The 20064-nt window shown below is 37.8% G+C and overlaps 1 protein-coding gene across 1 annotated transcript in view; it reads left to right on the forward strand.

Moving 5' to 3' along the window:
- The window catches only part of LOC135707878 (mucin-2-like), a 245024-nt gene that overhangs the window by 141251 nt on the left and 83709 nt on the right, over positions 1 to 20064 (forward strand). Inside the window, exon 8 of the mRNA XM_065229782.1 lies at positions 798 to 884. Within this exon, the coding sequence (XP_065085854.1) occupies positions 798 to 884 (87 nt within the window). The remainder of the gene's footprint in view (positions 1 to 797; positions 885 to 20064) is intronic.

A 20064-nucleotide genomic window follows, 5' to 3' on the forward strand; every position in this document is an offset into this window, starting at 1 on the left:
CCTTATAATTGTCTTGGCTCCTCCTCCTCTGCTCCAGAAATAACGTATACATGGTGATGGGAGTGCACCTGCCCACAAAGCTCACATGACTCTTATAAAGTTTGATTACATCCTTCTTTCAGCAACCCAGTTTTGGCATTATTAGTATCAAATAAAAACACTTTTTCGAGCATCAAGCTCGGTGATTTACATTATCCGCCTACTAAGGTTGATGTTTCGACAGTTTCATAATTATAATTCTTAATTTGTTTTCAGTAGGTGGCAACACCTTTACTTGTGGTTCAAACAGTAACTACCTACGTGACTTCTAAACTCTTTTGAATGTTTGGCTCCCGTTTGACAGTTTGACTCGGCTCCCAAATGACAAGCATTTTGAGTTAGTTCGCAGTACTCAGCTTCTAGTTAAAGCATGGACGACTGTCACCACAACACTGAAAAAAGCTGTTCCAATCGAGCAACGCGGTGCATTTTGACGGTTCGATTGGAACGAGGATTGGAACAACCTTTGACAGACGTCCATACTTTTACTGCTTTTACTGTAGGGCTTTAATATATACACCCTAAATTATTGCGGTGTACGGCGGTGTAGCACTGGTGTAGCTAAAAAGGAAAACGGTTTTAGTGTGTATGAGCTTTCTTGCCGCCGGTGTTGTACTGTTGGTTGTACTTTATTAAGATTTTCAATTTTTTCAACTTATGTCAAAGTTTTGCCCTACCTGACTCAAATGTTACGCTTAGTATTGATGGTCACTGTTGCATTTTGATTATTACTTTCCTTAAATTTATCTTTCTTTCAGTCATCACATTTCAAGTTCAGCAATACGGACGGTGGATTCAACATTTCTTCAGACATGCCAGTTTCAAATGATTCTGAAGAATGTCAGGTAATTATATTCTATTTGAAAACAGTAAGGGGCGTTTTCTTCACCTCCGCTTAAAATTTAAACCAGGTTTAACAACATTTTATACCTGGCTTCATTTTAAACCAAGTATAAAATTTACCAGGATTAATATAAGTGTCGCTTAGTTTAATCGCTGGTCTGAGGTGGTTTAGGAGCGATAAGCGAGCGTTAAGCGGTGATATTAAACTTTTGATTTTCTTCACTGCACTTTGAACTAGTAGGAAATTCTGATTCAAAAGACAGATATATTGCACCCTCATTTAAACCATCGACAGACATGGTTGTAGTACCGCTGTACATTAGAGTGTTTCAAAATAGGTCAAATCTGGGATTTCAAACGCTACCCTCTGGAATGGTAGTTTTGGGGGTCAGAATCACCCTGCCAAAATTTGAAGTCATTTGGTTCACGGGAACCCCTCGCTCAAACGGCTTGAAGTTTGTATGGGGAAAATCGACAAAATGTATGGGGGAGCGAACCACTTTCACATTCGCGGCTCTAGGTGGCGCTGTAGTGGGTCGATTTTCTTCGTGTACAAAATGTAGCACCTTTGGAGTATTGGAAACATCTTGGCTGAATACCGGATGTGAATCCGAGTTACCCCCGAAATGTTATTATAGTTTCAAACGAACACCACCTGCTTTACTTCTGGGGAGGGCCTAACGCGCTTGTGCAGTTTTTATTTTTACGAACAGGTATACGAATAGCAATGTTTGCATAGGTATAACTTTTTTGTTTAACCATGAAATTGGTTTAAATTTTCACAGTGAGTAGAAAAATGTTCGAAATTATGGTCAGCTAAAAATTGGAACAGATTGGCCAAGTGGTTCCGGTTTTATTCCGGGTTTCCGAGAGGCCATCGGGGGAAGAAAAGGTACCAGTCGTCTATAACAAGGTGGTGCTGAAAATCCACAGCAACAGGCATCTATGGGTAGTGCTGATTAATATTTTAACAAAATCAACCCATAACCTGGTTCTAAATACTGAGCGTCCACCGGAAGGCCTTCCGATGACCCGGATCAACCTTAATCTGGATTATTATGTATTTTTTTTATCAAAGTAGGCCTTGATTATTCTCTGCAACTATATGAAATGTAGTAAATTAATGATTTTAGATATATAAGCGTTTCAATGACTCCAAGTGGTCACCAGATGATCCGCCGGAAGATCCGAAACATCCGTAAAATTTAGTGCTACATAAATTCGATCAAAGTAGGCCTTGATTTTGCTCTGCAACAATGAGAAATGTTGTAAAATGGTGATTTTTGATATGTTAGCTGTTCAATGGCTCCGAGTTATCACCAGATGGTCCGCTGGTAGATACGGAACATCCGTAAAATTGATTGCTGCGCAAATTTGATCAAAGTAGGCCTTGATTTTCCTCCGCAATTATATGGAATACAGTAAAATGGTGATTTCTGATATATTAGCTGGTCATTGGCTCCAAATGGTCACCAGATGACCCACCGAAAGATCTGGAACATCCGTAAAATTGGTTGCTAAGTAAATTTCATCAAAGTATGCCTTGATTTTTCATTGCAACTGTATATAATGTAGTAAAATTATGATTTTTTATATATTAGCTGTTCACTGGCTCCAAGTGGCTCGCCGAAAGATCCGGAACATCCGTAAAATGTATTGCTGCGTAAATTTGATTAAAGTATGCCTTGATTTTGCTCTGCAACTACGTGAAATGTAGTAAAATGGTGATTTTTGTTATATTAGCTGTTAGATTGTTCCGAGTGGTCACGACATAACTCGCTGGAAGATCCGGAAAATCTGATAAATTTATTGCTGTGTAAATTTGATCAAAGTAGGCCTTGATTTTATTCTGCAACTATGTGGAGAGTAGTAAAATGGTGATTTTAGATACATTAGCTGTTCAATGGCTCTGAGTAGTCACCAGATGGTCCGTCATAAGATCTGGAACATTCGTAAAATTGATTTCTGTTTAAATTTGAACGAAGTAGGCCTTGCTTTTTCTCTGCAACTATATGGAATGTGGTAAAATGGTGATTTTTTATATATTAGCTGTTCATTGTAACATCAGTAAAATTAATTGCTTCGTATGAGGACAGGTCCGGCGTAGTCGTTAGCAAGTGTGTAGGTGTGTAAGTCACACAAACATCGCATGTATTTAAATCGATTAGTAAACAGGTTGACACACATTTTCATCATCAAATAAAATATTTCAGGATAATAAAAAAAAATCAGTATCTCTGAGCCACACATCCAACGAAGCCTTAAGTTATCCCCTTTCATTTCAGGGTAGTGTTCAAATGTGTTGCATATTAAAATATGTAAATTTATCGTAGCTATTGGGAGTACACTTGGTTATGATCACAATGTACTTCGTATGTATGGTTAAAGATCGCTTGTAGCCTTCGTCTATTTTTATAAAAGTGTGTTCAAACATTTGTTTGCCTGTGGACATTTAAAAAAATCTACTACTATTTATGACACTTTACTTTACAGCAGAAATTAAATAAAACAACTAGTTAATGTTATCTACACTTTACTCCAGAAGCTCAGGAAACATATACTAGACATCATTTTCTGTATTATGAAGATATTTGCATCAATAAACATTTTTCAATTTTGACCCAATGTGACTTCCTAGTTTCAATGTCACCCCGTCTTACGTTCCTATTTATTTAATCAGTTAGAAGACCAAGGGAGCAAAATGCATGACGATGCTGCAACACTGCATGACTGTCCCGTTATTGAGAACCATGCTTGTTCACAGCATCGTCACGCGCTTTGCATCCTTAGTACTCTGACTGTTAATTATGTTTCGAACAGAGATACCGTGTCCAAAACAAGTCACAAAATTGAGTTTTACAATCAGGTTGTAATGTGTATTAGTCCCACTAAGCATAATTTCCCAAGCAATACACTTCCGTCTCTAAAGGTTGAGGCAACTTGATTATAACTGGAATAAATCACATAGGAGTTGCCGTTTGCGACAAGTGTGCTGCTAGGGTTACGTTTATTCAGGTAAATACATAAATTAGGGTAAGAGCTTCGCTAGTACATACGAGGAGGAGGGAATAAATGATCAAACTTATACCTAAGATGATGGATATTTCGTAGTCTGAATCGTGGGTACTGGGCTCACGGTTTTGTGTGTGACTTAGCTTCTTTGGATCATCCTACATAGGGTCGCGGATGGTTTGTTGGGTGTCGTCCTTCAAGGAATGAAGACTCCAAGGGTTCCGTGTATTGGGTATCGGCTCGATGAGTTTTAGAGAGTGCCCGCCGATGGAAACTAAACTCATCGGTTAAGGTTCCAATAAACGGCGGCAATCCCCCTGGACCTAACTGGAACTTACTAACTAATAACTTCTGAACCAGTGAATCAGGATACTGGTTACACACTATACCAGTTTAGCAGGTACCTCGCATTGTGTTGATGCTGCTGCTTCGAACCTTCGTGTTCTTACGACCACAGTACTTGAAAGCATAGTGAACTCACAGTTTACTTTCGCCGTTTTCCGTCCACCGTTTCTTTACCATTACTTGAGCTTCATGGTGTTTCTGCCCGAGCAGTGTATTTCGACGCTACTGCTGCGGATTATTATTCTGGCTGCGGGAAGGATGCTGCCCGTGATGGCAATGCTACTTAACCACTACCACTGCTTAATGGCGAATACTCCCATATAATATGCATTGTAAAGCAATAAGCGATTATACTTAAGGAATACTAATTATTCTGTTAAACTAAGTTCATATCCGTATCAGAAGGATATTTTAAATATGTGCTTGTAAAACTATGGTGTACTGTTTTATTGATATACTCACAAGTGAGATACATACGGCTGTAGAATTCAACTCAAATTTGAGTTCCATTTACTCATATTCTCTAGAAAGCAGGTTACTTATAGACTGAGTAATAATTATAATAATAATGAAAACAGTCTCCAGGTATACTCCTACATTGAGCAAAAGTTCCCTCGATTTTCCTCAAAATCGTGAAAAATCCTCATTTGAGGAAAAGCGAGAAAAATTTTAATCAGTCTATGAATATCCTGGGTTTAGCGAATTTGAGTGAGCGGAATGCAAATTTGATTTGAATTCTACGGCCGTGCGGCAGTAATAATATTTGAAGATACAATCGCATTGCATGCATTCCAGCGTAAAGCAATGTGGTAGCTGTGTATTTTTAGTTGATACGAGACAAAGAGATCGATTGGTGTATGATGATATGTTAAACCCTATACTTACCACATTTTGTTTTGAAATGTTGAATTCAATTTGAAGAAAGCTAAGGTGAATACTCATGAATGAACTTTGACAGGAGGCAGTTAACTAACGACTGTAAGAAACAACATCAATAGCATCGTTTTACTACATTTTACAAGGCCTACTTTGATCAAATTTACGCAGCAATAAATTTTACGGATGTTCCGTATTTTCTGGACCACCTGGTGATAACTCGAAGCCAATGACCAGCGAATATATAAAAAATCACCATTTTACTACATTCCATTTAGTTGCAGGGAACAAGCAAGGCCTGCTTTGATAAAATTTACACATAAATCAATTTTACGGATGTTCCGGATCTTCTCACGGACTACTCAGAGCCATTGAACAGCTAATGTATCTAAAATCACCATTTTACTACACTCCACATAGTTGCAGAGTAAAATCAAGGCCTACTTTGATCAAATTTACGCTGCAATAAATTTATCAGATTTTCCGGATCTTCCAGCGGGTTATGTCGTGACCACTCGGAACAATTGAACAGCTAATATAACAAAAATCACCATTTTACTACATTTCACGTAGTTGCAGAGCAAAAGCAAGGCCTACTTTAATCAAATTTATGCAGCAATAAATTTTCCGGATGTTCCGGATCTTTCGGCGAACCACTTGGAGCCAGTGAACAGCTAATATATAAAAAATCATAATTTTACTACATTATATACAGTTGCAATGAAACATCAAGGCATACTTTGATGAAATTTACTTAGCAACCAATTTTACGGATGTTCCAGATCTTTCGGTGGGTCATCTGGTGACCATTTGGAGCCAATGACCAGCTAATATTTTAGAAATCACCATTTTACTGTATTCCATATAATTGCGGTGGAAAATCAAAGCCTACTTTGATCAAATTTGCGCAGCAATAAATTTTACGAATGTTCCGGATCTTCCGGTGGGTCATCTGATGACCACTTGGATCCAACGACCAGCACCATTTTACTATACTCCATATAATTGGAGAGGAAAATATGGCCTACTTTGATCAAATTTACACAGCAATCAATTTTACGGATGTTCCGTATCTACCAGCGGACCATCTGGTGATAACTCGGAGCCATTGAACAGCTAACACATAAAAAATCACCATTTTACAACATTTCTCATTGTTGCAGAGCAAAATCAAGGCCTACTTTGATCGAATTTATGTAGCACTAAATTTTACGGATGTTTCGGATCTTCCGGCGGATCATCTGGTGACCACTTGAAGCCATTGAAACGCTTATATATCTAAAATCATTAATTTACTACATTTCATAAAGTTGCAGAGAATAATCAAGGCCTACTTTGATAAAAATACATAATAATCCAGATTAAGGTTGATCCGGGTCATCGGAAGGCCTTCAGGTGGACGCTTAGTATTTAGAACCAGGTTATGGGTTGATTTTGTTAAAATATTAATCAGCACTACCCATAGATGCCTGTTACTGAGAAATTTCCTGCACCACCTTGTTCTAGACGACTGGTACCTTTTCTACCCCCCCCCCCCCCATGGCCTCTCAGAAACCCGGAATAAAACCGGAACCACTTGGCCAATCTGTTCCAATTTTTAGTAGACCATAATTTCGAACATTTTTCTACTCACTGTGAAAATTTAAACCAATTTCATGGTTAAACAAAAAAGTTATACCTATGCAAACATTGGTATTCGTATACCTGTTCGTAAAAATAAAAACTGCACAAGCGCGTTAGGCCCTCCCCACAAGTAAAGCAGGTGGTGTTCGTTTGAAACGCTAATAACTTTTCGGGGGTAACTCGGATTCACATCCGGTATTCAGCCAAGATGTTTCCAATACTCCAAAGGTGCTACATTTTGTACACGAAGAAAATCGACCCACTACAGCGCCACCTAGAGCCGCGAATGTGAAAGTGGCTCGCTCCCCCATACATTTTGTCGATTTTCCCCATACAAACTTCAAGCCGTTTGAGCGAGGGGCTCCCGTGAACCAAAAGACTTCAAATTTTGGCAGGGTGATTCTGACCCCCCAAACTACCATTCCAGAGGATAGCGTTTGAAATTCCAGACTTTGACTTTTTTCCATATAACGCTGAAACACTCTACTGTACATCTTTAATCTAATATCTCAATCGACGTCAAATAATGTACAATCTGGTCAGAATTTATGCTTTGGCTAGGACTTGCTATTTCAACTGGATCTCCGGCGGTTGATTAAACAACAACAACAGCATTTTTTAAACCTCATTCTACCTTCTCGTCGCTACTAAAAAAAATGCTGAAATATTCGCCTTCGTTTTGAGCTGAATTGAAAAGCTCTAGATTCAACCGACATTGCAGTATCACGTATAACAGCGTTTTCTTCATAATTCTTGTCATCGTCGCAAATGGATTGAAGTCAACAAAGAGAGCAATTTCCGGCGCCAAAGGTGTAGTGGTAAATGTTGATTTCGTACGCAGGTGTGGGAATTCCATAGTCCACAATTGGAACTAATAGGAATGTATAGTTATAACTGGTACATCTACCTTACTTGAATTATTTGTTTTGCATCAAAACTATTATCGCAGAGACGTTGATAGAGACGCGCAATGAAAATTTCTGTCGAAACAGCTGCACGGTTTTTGAGAGATCTTTTGGCAATGTCACTGGCAACCATGTTTATTCGAGTGGCTTCAAATGACTTTCATACAGTGCCGCAATGTTGTTGAGAAAATTTGAACATTAAACGCTGTACAGACTGGAGAGTTATAACATGTTATAACGGTTGTCAAATAATTCCAACACAGAAACCACCATCAAGATAGCGCTATAACATGTTATAACTCTGTAGTCTGAACGTACTATTAGACCGGAACTTAATAAAAATGAAGTGAGCGGCAACATTTTGCAAAAATAAAGCGAAGACGAGACATGACAGCCGCTCCATGACAGTATAACTTTTGTCATATTTTGTTTAGCTTGCAGCGCAATCATTTTTATTACCATAAAACTAAATAAAAAGAGCATGTATATTCATGTAAAATTAAATTGTTTTTTTTTTTTAATTTGCACGACTTGAAATTTACATGCATGCAAAATTAAACATCACTTGAATTTTACATGGATGACTTTAGATGGGCTCATCTTGTAATTTTACAGGACATTTAAAATTACACGCAACCGTCATTGTGCTCGTTGTCTTTTTATAGTGGAATCTCAATTGCGGGAATGAAATTGTAATGCTCCCGGAAAAACTTTTTGAGATGTGCGCTGATCTAAATATGCCAGCATGTTCGGATCACATTGCATCGAAAATGTTTTAACCTTCATGATGCTTTCATGCATGTTTTACCACTAATTTAGCACTATTTTCTACAAAATCGCACGAGGAAACGGACAACGAAAAGCTGATTGATTTTTAAAATAAAAGTGGCACTCCGGAAAAACACATTCCATAGAACTGAGCTCACAAAACTTACAATACAACATTTTCCAGAAGTGACTCGAGCTTGACTCGAGCTATACGCGGCGGAGAAAAAAACTGATCGAATAATCGGTCAGTCCGCCATATTAGCTTTCTCAATTTGTTTGTTGATTTAAATTTACACGAGCATGTTAATTTATAGGTTTTATCTTTGAAAATTCGATGTTCTTCGATAAGTTTTTACATTGCGTGTTGATATTACCGTATGCGTGATAATGTTTGCACCATTGAGCAATGTCAAAATTTAAACAATTCTCAAAAATTCCGTTTTTTAGTTTTTTTTTTATTTATTTAAAGGGGGGATGTTTCTCAGAGTCTTAAACTATGTTAATCATCGATCGAGTTTCCACTTGCTGCAATTACGGCCTCCACACGCCTCCGGAATGCTCGGCAGGCTCTAATAATGAAGTCTGGAACCATTTCTCTCCAGGTACAGGTCAATGTTTGTCTGAGGCTTGCTGTACTCGGGTGGCGTTTAGAACAGGCCTTGGCCTTCATGACGCGCCATATTGAGTAATCCAGCGGATCAAGACCGGGACTGGATGGCGGCCACATATCCTTCGCCCAGAACGGAAGATGTTCTTGCAACAACCTCTGAGTGCGGTTCGAGGTGTGGCACGGAGCCCCATCTTGTTGAAATACAACATTTGGCTTCGGACCGTACTGTTCTTTGATTCACGGAAGAACATACTTACTTAAAATCCCGATGTAGACGTCCGTGTTGACCTTGTCGCCTTCTGGAATGAACACCGGGTCCATTTTTTTGCCATCTGAAGCCACCAATCCAAACACCATAACGCTAGCAGGATAATTGGTCAGATACACGTTCTTGTGCTTGTCGGCTACGTCTTTTACCGGAAGAGAACTAGTATACCGGTCGGTTCTGGAATTTGATACAGTATCGACGGTAAACATGCTCTCGTCGGTGAACAGGATTACCGGATTTTTTCGCTTAAGGAAGTTCAAGATTTTCTTGCATCGTTCGACTCGTAGCTCCCGGATGCGGTTGGTAATCATGTGAGTTTTTTCCGTGCCTCCGACTTCGCCCCGCAATCTTCCTTTACGATCTTCCGTGCCGTAAAGTCACTGATCCCGTGTTCCTTTGCCATTTTCCTTATTGAACGCACTGGATTCACCCGAATCTTCCTTTTGATAGCAGCGATAACTATCGGAACCCGAGCTGACCTTGGACGACCTGTGGCCACCTTCGCGAATAGTTGTCCTTGCTTTTCTCGATCCAAACCCCTTTTGACGGTCCACCGGGACACTCCCACGGCGATTGAAATGTCTTTTTGCGACATTTGCGCGTGGGAGAAATCACGAATACGCTGCCACTTCGTCATGGTGCAACTGTCAAACTAAGTAAATCATTTTCTTTTATACACAGCCTACTAAAGGGTGATACGGTCAAAATTTGGTCAATATCAACTTGACGTATTTCTTTCAATTTTGCATTTAAAAAACCTGAACACCCCTCATTTTGAAGGTGTGTGTGTGTAGAGTGTTGCTCCTATTTTGATTTTGGAATTCACTCTTCAGTTGTCAAAATGCCGTCCAAGCAAGAAGAGCAGCGTATCAAAATTTTGCTCGCGCATCGCGAAAATCCGAGCTATTCGCACGCAAAGTTGGCAAAATGGCTAAAAGTTGCCAAATCAACCGTTACAAATGTAATTAAAGTGTTTGGGGAACGTTTGTCGACAGGCAGGAAGTCTGGATCGGGGGGAAATCGAAAACTGGAAGCCGCTGAGACGACAAAGAGAGTTGCCGGTAGTTTCAAGCGAAACCCTAACCTCTCTCTCCGAGATGCCGCAAATAAGCTGGGTGTATCGTCTACAACCGTGCATCGAGCCAAAAAACGAGCTGGACTATCGACTTACAAGAAGGTAGTGACTCCAAATCGCGATGATAAACAAAATACGACGGCCAAAGCGCGATCCCGGAGGCTGTACACGACGATGCTGACGAAGTTTGACTGCGTGGTAATGGACGACGAAACCTACGTCAAAGCCGACTACAAGCAGCTTCCGGGACAGGAGTTTTATACGGCAAAAGGAAGGGGAAAGGTAGCAGATGTTTTCAAGCACATGAAACTGTCAAAGTTCGCAAAGAAATATCTGGTTTGGCAAGCCATCTGTACCTGTGGCTTGAAAAGCAGCATTTTCATAGCTTCCGGGACTGTCAACCAAGAAATTTACGTGAAAGAGTGTTTGAATAAACGTCTGCTGCCTTTCCTGAAGAAACACGGTTGTTCCGTACTGTTTTGGCCGGATTTGGCATCTTGCCATTACGGTAAAAAGGCCATGGAGTGGTACGCCGCCAACAACGTGCAGGTGGTTCCCAAGGACAAGAACCCTCCCAACACGCCAGAGCTCCGCCCAATTGAGAAATACTGGGCTATTGTCAAGCGGAACCTAAAGAAGACCAAAAAAACTGCTAAGGGCGAGCAGCAGTTCAAGGCAAACTGGCTTTCTGCGGCGAAGAAGGTGGACAAGGTGGCTGTACAAAATCTGATGGCAGGGGTCAAGCGTAAGGCCCGGCAATTCGGATTTGGAAAAGCGGAAGCCTAACTGAATATTTTTCCTGAATTTTATACTAATTGAACTTGAAAAAGAAATTTAATTTGATTTTTTAAATAAACGATTTCACCGATTTACACGCGTTTTCCCTTGACCAAATTTTGACCGTATCACCCTTTACAGTATGAGCTATAGGTTACGTGCATGCAAAGAAAACCAAGGCATTGTATGCACAGGTGAAACGGGAACCTTATTTGTACGATGGTGCAAACATTATCACGCATACGGTACACTGCAAGAGAAAATTAATCGAATAAAAGTGTAATTTTATGAGTTTTATCATGTTCTTTTGGTGTGCATGATTTTTAATTTAAAATTAAATTAATGCATAGTTTAAAGCGATGTAATTTTAAAATGGTTATGGTTTACATGTCATGTAAAATTGAACAATACTTCTTTCTGGTGAATTGAGCGAAAAGTAATGTTTATTTACTTTGCTCGTTTGGTTCAGCGTTTGAAGGTTCGTTTGGTTCTCTTGCTTCAGTCCAGTCTATAGCGCCCATTACACATGTCAATATATTGACATACTGACAATAATATTGAAAAGGTGATATTGATGATGATGATTGATGACAAGTATTGACGAAAAGCTGATTTTCATTTCACTTTGTCAATACTCAGAATATATTGACAAAAAAAAACAGTAAATTCTATCAATATCATCAATATACGAATATTGACAACATCAATGGCAATACGTTTGAAGCCTTTTAACCTCAATGTATTAAAGTCAATATTACTTGTCTTAATTTCCCCACACAAGAAACATGGATCAGCGGGTCAAAAGAGAAACGTCGTTACTAGACCTATGCACTGAAAAAGTTTTCATATAGTTTCCATTGGGAACGCACATGATATTTTTCCAATAACAAAATTAATGATTTTTATCTGAAATTCAAATAACGTTCATACGATCACATGAATTGTATATGACAAATCACATAAACTTCATTGGACACATAAGGTTCATGTGATTTTGTGATGCGATTCCCAATTATGAGATCACATGAAAGTTAAGTGAAATTCTAATGCATATTTTCCATTGGAAATGTGATTTATTTTTTGAGTGTGGAAAATACTAACTACACACTGAATTCGGATAACCTGAGTCGGTAAAATTTTACCCGGTTTTTGAACTACTGAAAAAGTCGGTAAAATTTAAAATTACCATCACTCGTAAGAAATCAATAAAATCGACACATTATCATTGAACGGTTTTAAATAGGTCCGTACAATTTCGTAATAAATTTCAAAATTGTTGAATTGGTTGGTACTAGAAATACTCAGAGGAAGAGATGGGCGGAAAGAATGTTTTGAGCCAAATGAACTGTCAAAATCTGAGCCAATCGAACATTCCCATTAGAATTTTTCCGAGGATTTCTTATTCTTTCTAGAATAAATTTGAAAGTATTGCAATCGAACAAAAATTCAATCCCCTTTATGTTTTTTGTGCTTCTCAAATTCAACTAGGTTTTGGAACCAAAAACAATACAAAATGATCTTCGTTGGTTAATGAATGGCACCAAGAAATGTGCAAAATATTGCGATGCAATCAATTATTATTTTGCATGTAAATCGAATCAAAAATAAAAGTCATTTGAAATGCTAGCTTCTAGCAAGGGTTGCAAGATAATTTAGGAACAAATCCTTGCTGCCGTATTGTATTTTGTTTTCTCCGCCTATCAGACCCTCTGAGTATTTCTAGTTGGTACTATCCTTTCACTCCACTGAAAGTTCCAATAAGAAACTGTCAATGTTTGTTAGAAGAGATGTTTTCTCGACGGTTCCGTCAACGCCAATATCAAATGTTGTAACTTTTTGACAGGACACAGAAAATACACAGGACAACATGATAACAAATTAATGGAATTGAATCAAATCGATTGTCGACTGCGTGGAATTACCACTCGTGATGAATAACCCACGTTTATGGTATGCAGTTTCCCATAAATAAACTATTATGCTGATGTTTTGGTAAACATTCCTAAAGGAAAAACTTGCATATATTATTGAATTTGCGTTACGTGTAGGCATGTGAAACGCAGATAGTATTTATTTTATTTTAAAGTAAAAAAAAAACAAAATTACATGATTATGCTTGTGATTTTGTAGAAAATGAACATCGATATAGACGAAGCCTGGGTAGTGATTGGCGACTGTAAAAGGATACTTTTTTATTTAGTTTGATATCCATTTTATATCACACACGAAGATTTAAACAAAATGCTAACACTCCATGCGTGAAGGTGCATTGTGGGTCAGTCGGTCTAAATGACGTACGTTCTCCCTCCTCTTGGGTAGGGGAAGAATATTGAGAAAGTGAAATGAAAATCAGTTTTCAACAATACTCGTCATCAAACCATCGTCATCAATATTATCTTTCAATAATATTGTCAGTATGTCAATTTATTGTCAATATATTGACCTGTGTAACAAACGCTTTAGTGTATTGTCATTAATGTTGTCAATATTTATATATTGATTATATTGTAAGGAAAATTAACAATACGATGTTTGTCAATATATTGACATATGTAATGGGCGCTTAAGCGTGTCTCTATTTAACGTCTCTGCACGCTAAGATAAGAATACCTAAAATTAGGTTTTAATTTTACCTAATATTAGGTACTGGTAGTAAAACCCAAAATATCGGTAATATTTAACGATAAATAACGTAACTTGTTACTAAGATTATGAGAAAAGTGCATTTTCAAGAATTTACGGCATTTCTACCTAATATTGGTTTAAAATGTTGTCACTGATGTGCTTTATCTTAGAAAGTAACGAGCAGCAACGCTGACGCTGAGTGTTTGTTTACAAGTTAAAGTTGTTTAGTAAAAAGTTAATTAAAATTTCTTCAACTAGAACGACGACTAATAAGAATGGTGAGTACAATTACCTATTAGAAATCAAAAAGAAAAATAAAAACTCTCTGGCTTACAGGCCATCGCAAAAGCTAACCTCACTTTTGTAGGCTTACAAGCAAACTGAGTCAAGTTCTAGCTATCATCTGTGGCCGGTCGCACCTAGTTATCAGACCATCAGCCTTCCGTTTTCCTTAGCTTTCTTCCGGAAAGGTATTTTTGCTGCCCACCGCTGCGGGACTGAACTACGAGTTATTATCTCGGGTATTATACAATGATTTTGAATATGCTTACGTGTTTTTATTATTCTGATATGCAGAATGTTCAACAAAATCCGAAAAAGATCCTTAAACTACATCTGCATCATTCGTGGAAGCATATTCCAGGATCCTAAAACAGTAAAATAACACCTAATTTTCGGTAAAAAGTAAAGGTAATTTTTAACGTTTACGCTTCTCCCCCACCATTACCTAATTTTAGGTAATTGATATTTACCGATAATGTAGGTATGTGCACTTTTGTACGATTAACAGTAATGTTTACCGACTTTCAGATATTCCTATCTTACCGTGTGCATTAACGAATATCGAACGACAATATTGCCTAACAGAAAAAGAAGCTTTAGTATTGGTTTGGATTTGGAATGTCTAGCGTTTCCGAATGTATCTTTACGGCAGGTCCTTCAATCTAATGACAGATTGCAAAGCGTTGGAGTAGTTCACACCTCGTTCGAAACCAATTGTGCACGGATTGAAAGGTGGGTTATGGGACTGCAGGCATTCGACATCGCTGAATGTCTTTCTCGTCTGACAACTCGCTAACTCGCAAACAATATTGCATAAAAGTTATATAGAATGTATAGAAACGTCAAAGTGATCCGATGCCAGCGCTGCGGCGAGTAGTTCGCGGAACTGATAATATTCAAATCAACCGTTAATGCGTGAACGAAGATACACAATGAAGTGTTACGTCTGTTTGTCTGTGGCTATACTGACAGTTCCACTTCCCCTCTTAAAAGGAGTGAAATTAAGGAAGAAAGTCGTAAAGATTGTGGATTTTGGAAATTATACAGTTAATTGAGATTGAAAATCAGCAAGACTTCCCTAATAAATAAATACCATAAACGAATGATAACCCAAATTATTGAACTATTCCACAAATGGTTTGGATGATACCCGGAACACGTCGTTAAGCAAAATAACCATAACAATTTTATTAGGGTTGCTATTTAAATACCGAGCAATAGCTAACGAACTGTGTATTATTGATACAGTTCTACTTTTTTCTTTTTTTTTCCTTTGGTTTGTTTTTTTTTGAGCACCAATGCTACCGACGTGCCAGGAAGGCAGCTCTCACACCTGGACCCTACCTATCGACCCATCAACTCATGAACCGGGGACCAACGGCTTTACTTCCCATCCGAAGGAAGGCGTGATCAGAGATGTTATGCCTCAGAACATCCCGGCGGCGCCGACTGGGATTGAACCCAGGCCTGTTGGGGTGAGAGGTAATCACGCTTACCACTACACCACCGGCGCCGTTGTACAGTTCTACTTAAAATTGATCAAATTGTTATACCAAGCGTTTTCACGAAACAGGGTTCTGTAGATTGCACATGAAGGACATCCAGGAATTAAAATGATGAACAGTTTGTGATTTATTTTTCGTCAGAGTAACCGGTAACCAGATTTTTGGCGTTAGCATCGGATGAGTTTCATTCGGAAGTGAAAAATGTCATGTCGATTACGGAGCTTCTGGGAGACAAAAACAATTATAGAACCTGAAAAATGTTCAAACAAGTGTTTGGTATAACTTATAAATACCACAATGTACTAAAGAAGGCGCAGTAATGTTTTTCATCTAAAATTACTAAAATATTGTCAGTAATGAATGCAATGTAGTTCACTGGCTGTGGGAATAATAATGTTTATTTACTTTGCTTGTTTGGTATCCCACTTGACAGTTCCATTGGTACTTCTGGCTTCACTCTAGGCGGAACTCTTATTATAATTTGACTCTGGTACATTGGTGTAAGTTCCCAATCCGCCTGAACCAATGATTCGTCATAAGCTTCCAAATTAACCTTGGATGCATGTGGCTGCTGATTATAATGGTCCTCTTCCGAATGGTCAATATTTGTTGGTGATTATTGACTACTACAGTCGATTGATGAAAGTTTGCGAAATGAAGAAAATAACTGCTGCAGATACAATCAAGCAACTGACAATTGTGTTTAGTCGTTATCTGTAACACTACGCGTAGATATTGGACCGTAGCTCAGTGAAATGTGTGAGGAGTACCGTGAATTCTGTGAAAGTAATGGTACCAAGATCATAAACACTATACCGCAGGGCTTGTATAGCGAGTCACTTTTTAGAGATCAGAGATCTTAAGGGGAAGTCCCCGAAACTTTAGCCCAGACTATTGAATTGGATTAAAATCGATAAACCGTGAGTTTGGACAAATTCTGGATAGTTCCATGAGGTGCTGAAATAAATTCGAGAACCCTTAAGATGTTCCGAGAGATTCAGTATAGACCCTTAAGAAAATTTATGAAAACTAAAGAAATATTTCAAGAACTTCACAGAAATCCAGAGAATTCCAGGGAAGTTTAAATGTGTTTACGAGAATTCAATTTATTTTAAAGCAGAACTGAGATCTTCATTAGATTTGAGAGTTTTAGGGAAGCTCCGAGAACTTGAAGACAGATCAGATAATTAAAGGGCAGTTCAAAAATTTTAAAGGAAATTGCAGAATCCGGAATTTTCGGAAACTTCAGTTTGTTCAGAGAAAATTTCTGGAACGCAATAAAAATTATATCAACATCCGGAAAATGTGAGAGTATTTCAAGGGGGTTATATCATGGAAATTTCAAGATGAGTTTGGACAAATTCTGGATAGTTCCACGAGGTGCTGAAATAAATTCGAGAACCCTTAAGATGTTCCGCGAGATTCAGTATAGACCCTTAAGAAAATTTATGAAAACTTCAGAAATATTTCAAGAACTTCACAGAAATCCAGAGAATTCCAGGGAAGTTTAAGGTGTTTACGAGAATTCAATTTATTTTAAAGCAGAACTGAGATCTTCATTAGATTTGAGAGTTTTAGGGAAGCTCCGAGAACTTGAAGACAGATCAGATAATTAAAGGGCAGTTCAAAAAATTTCAAAGAAATTGCAGAATCCGGAATTTTTGGAAACTTCAGTTTGTTCAGAGAAAATTTCTGGAACGCAATAAAAATTATATCAACATCCGGAAAATGTGAGAGTATTTCAAGGGGGTTATATCATGGGAATTTCAAGATCTATAGAAAATTCGAAAGTTTAGCTTAGTTGATTAGAAATCATCAACGAAGTTCCATTGATTTAAAAAAAAACGAGAACTTCTAGCAAGCACCGATAATTTCAAGAAATTCCAGAAAACTTCTAAGAAATTTAGTTAATTTTGATTGTTTCATTATATTCAGCGAAGTTCTGAGTAATTCGAGAACGATTAGATAACATCCTAAAAATCCCATTAACTTAAGGAAATTTGCAGCGACTTACAAGGAGTTTCTTGGAATTATAGGATATTCCAAGAATTCTATGATTTATCCGAAAACTTTAGAAGCTTCAGGGAATTATAAATATATATCAGAAAATTTACCGGAACATTTGATCAATTTAGAGAAATTAAGGGTATCATAGAAAACTTCTTACAGGGAAAATTAATGATTTAAGGCAAAGTTCCGTGAGAAATATTTTGTGCAGTTTTAAAAACATCAGGAAACTCTAGACTAGGAATTAATATAATAGAGTTATGAATTAATTTCGATGATTTGAACTTCAGTGAAAATCATAGAACTAAATTAATTAATTCGCTGCGGAGCGGAAGTTCATGAAATTTCAGAATAACTTCTAAAATTTCACAGAAGTACAGAGATCCTCAGAAACATTTCGAGAACTTCATAAAAGTCTATGGAACCTAAGGTAAGATCCGAGAACTTCAGGAACTTTTCATGGACATTTCGGGAGCATCTCAAATAAGTTTAGTAAAGCTCCAAAAACAAAGGGAATTTCAGTTCAATTACTTTCACTAAATTAGCGGGAAATTTCAAGAAGTTCCCAGATTTTCAGGGAACTTTAGTGATGTTAAGAAAATTATTGAGTTTTTAACATAAGTCCAAAAGTTCATGCAAGCTTAAACATTTTTAGAACAGTTAAATTACATTCATGGTAATACAACAAGGTTCATGAGAACTGCAAACACTTCAGAAAAGTTTCGAAAACTGCGAGAAAGATATTGATCTCGCTAATAAAGCTCTAAACAAAAAAACTTCAAGAAAGAACAGATATCCTCACAGCAGAGATATTCCAGAGCAGGGAAATTACATACATTTTAAAAAAGTTTCTAGAAATTCAGTGAATTTTTAACATTTTAGAGAAGATTCATGATCGTTTGTTGAATTGTGGAAACTTTAGGAAGTCCGAAAAGGTTTAGAGAAGTTAAAAGAAATTATGAGAAGTATTGCGAGCTTTAGGTTATTTTCTCAAACTACAAAAGAACTTCCTGGCAGTTTAATTAAATTCAGGAATATTTAGATTTTTTCCCAGAACTCCCGTGGAATGAGGTCGTTAGAAATTATAGTAAAATTCCATGAGCCTTAAAACTGTGCAAGGGATTTGACTCCAGATTCTTGAATTTTTTTTTGAATTATTATAACTTTTCGGGTCAGAATTTATAAATTTGTGTATTTGTTTCTGGAGATTAATTCATTCTGGATCTATAAAGTTCAATGTGTTAATGAAAATAACTAGGAATATTAAATGTTTTTATTTTAAAATGCATTCTTAGTAAAAAAAAATATTAAATTTCATGAGTAATGATAAGATTCCCTGAGAATTCTCGGTTTTTCAGTTTATTTTCCAGGCAGTAGACACTTGGAGGTTTAGTCATAAACTTTCTATTGAATCTTTCGCTTTAAAGATTCCTATCGTACATATTTAAGTGTTTTTGAGATTCTAATTGAATAAGAATAAGACATCAAACATTCATTTGGTATGCCCTTAGGTCACTTTTTAGTCACTTTTTTACAACTATAAGTCACTATTTGTGTGTGTGTGTGTGTGTGTATGTGTGTGTGTGTGTGTGTGTGTGTGTGTGTGTGTGTGTGTGTGTGTGTGTGTGTGTGTGTGTGTGTGTGTGTGTGTGTGTGTGTGTGTGTGTGTGTGTGTGTGTGTGTGTGTGTGTGTCTGTGTGTGTGTGTGTGTGTGTGTGTGTGTGTGTGTGTGTCTGTGTGTGTGTGTGTGTGTGTGTGTGTGTGTGTGTGTGTGTGTGTGTGTGTGTGTGTGTGTGTGTGTGTGTGTGCGTGTGTGTGTGTGTGTGTGTGTGTGTGTGTGTGTGTGTGTGTGTGTGTGTGTGTGTGTGTGTGTGTGTGTGTCTGTGTGTGTGTGTGTGTGTGTGTGTGTGTGTGTGTGTGTGTGTGTGTGTGTGTGTGTGTGTGTGTGTGTGTGTGTGTGTGTGTACAATCTAACCCCCACTGTCCGGCAGTGTTATTATGGAAGAAAACTGCTTTTTATTACCCTTAAATTAAAGCAGGTTTAGTCCGGGAGTTAGAAGGTGTTAGCTCTATTGCAGCTCCAGTGAACCATTTCAGAATGCCTGGTAATTCACGACCACTCCGAGGTCACTTTTACTTACAATAAGCCCCGCATGTTCACTCTACCTTTATCAAATGGATAATGGTATCATAAACACACTTCCAGATTCAAAAAATATTACTTCCAAATCTGGCACGTATATAGTTTTGAAATTTTTTCAACTGTATTAAATCGATTTGAATAGACATTTCTTAACAATTTTGTTTCGAATACCTCTTGATTCATCTGCTGGCAGCACTTACTGGCCCTTACCGGCGACCAACTCGTCTGCCCGCAAAAGCAACAACGCCTAAATCTCAAAGCTCTCCGGACGTCCCCTCGAAACTGCAATCGAGATATGTATAAGAACAATCTTCAACTGGAACGTACTCACCAAATCAATACATTCGGGAAACGGCGCCGG

The sequence above is a fragment of the Ochlerotatus camptorhynchus genome, unplaced genomic scaffold (assembly GCF_037179485.1).
Source record: "Ochlerotatus camptorhynchus isolate MF236.1 unplaced genomic scaffold, CSIRO-AGI_Acam_v1.1 ptg000322l, whole genome shotgun sequence".
Classification (NCBI taxonomy): Eukaryota; Metazoa; Arthropoda; class Insecta; order Diptera; family Culicidae; genus Ochlerotatus; species Ochlerotatus camptorhynchus.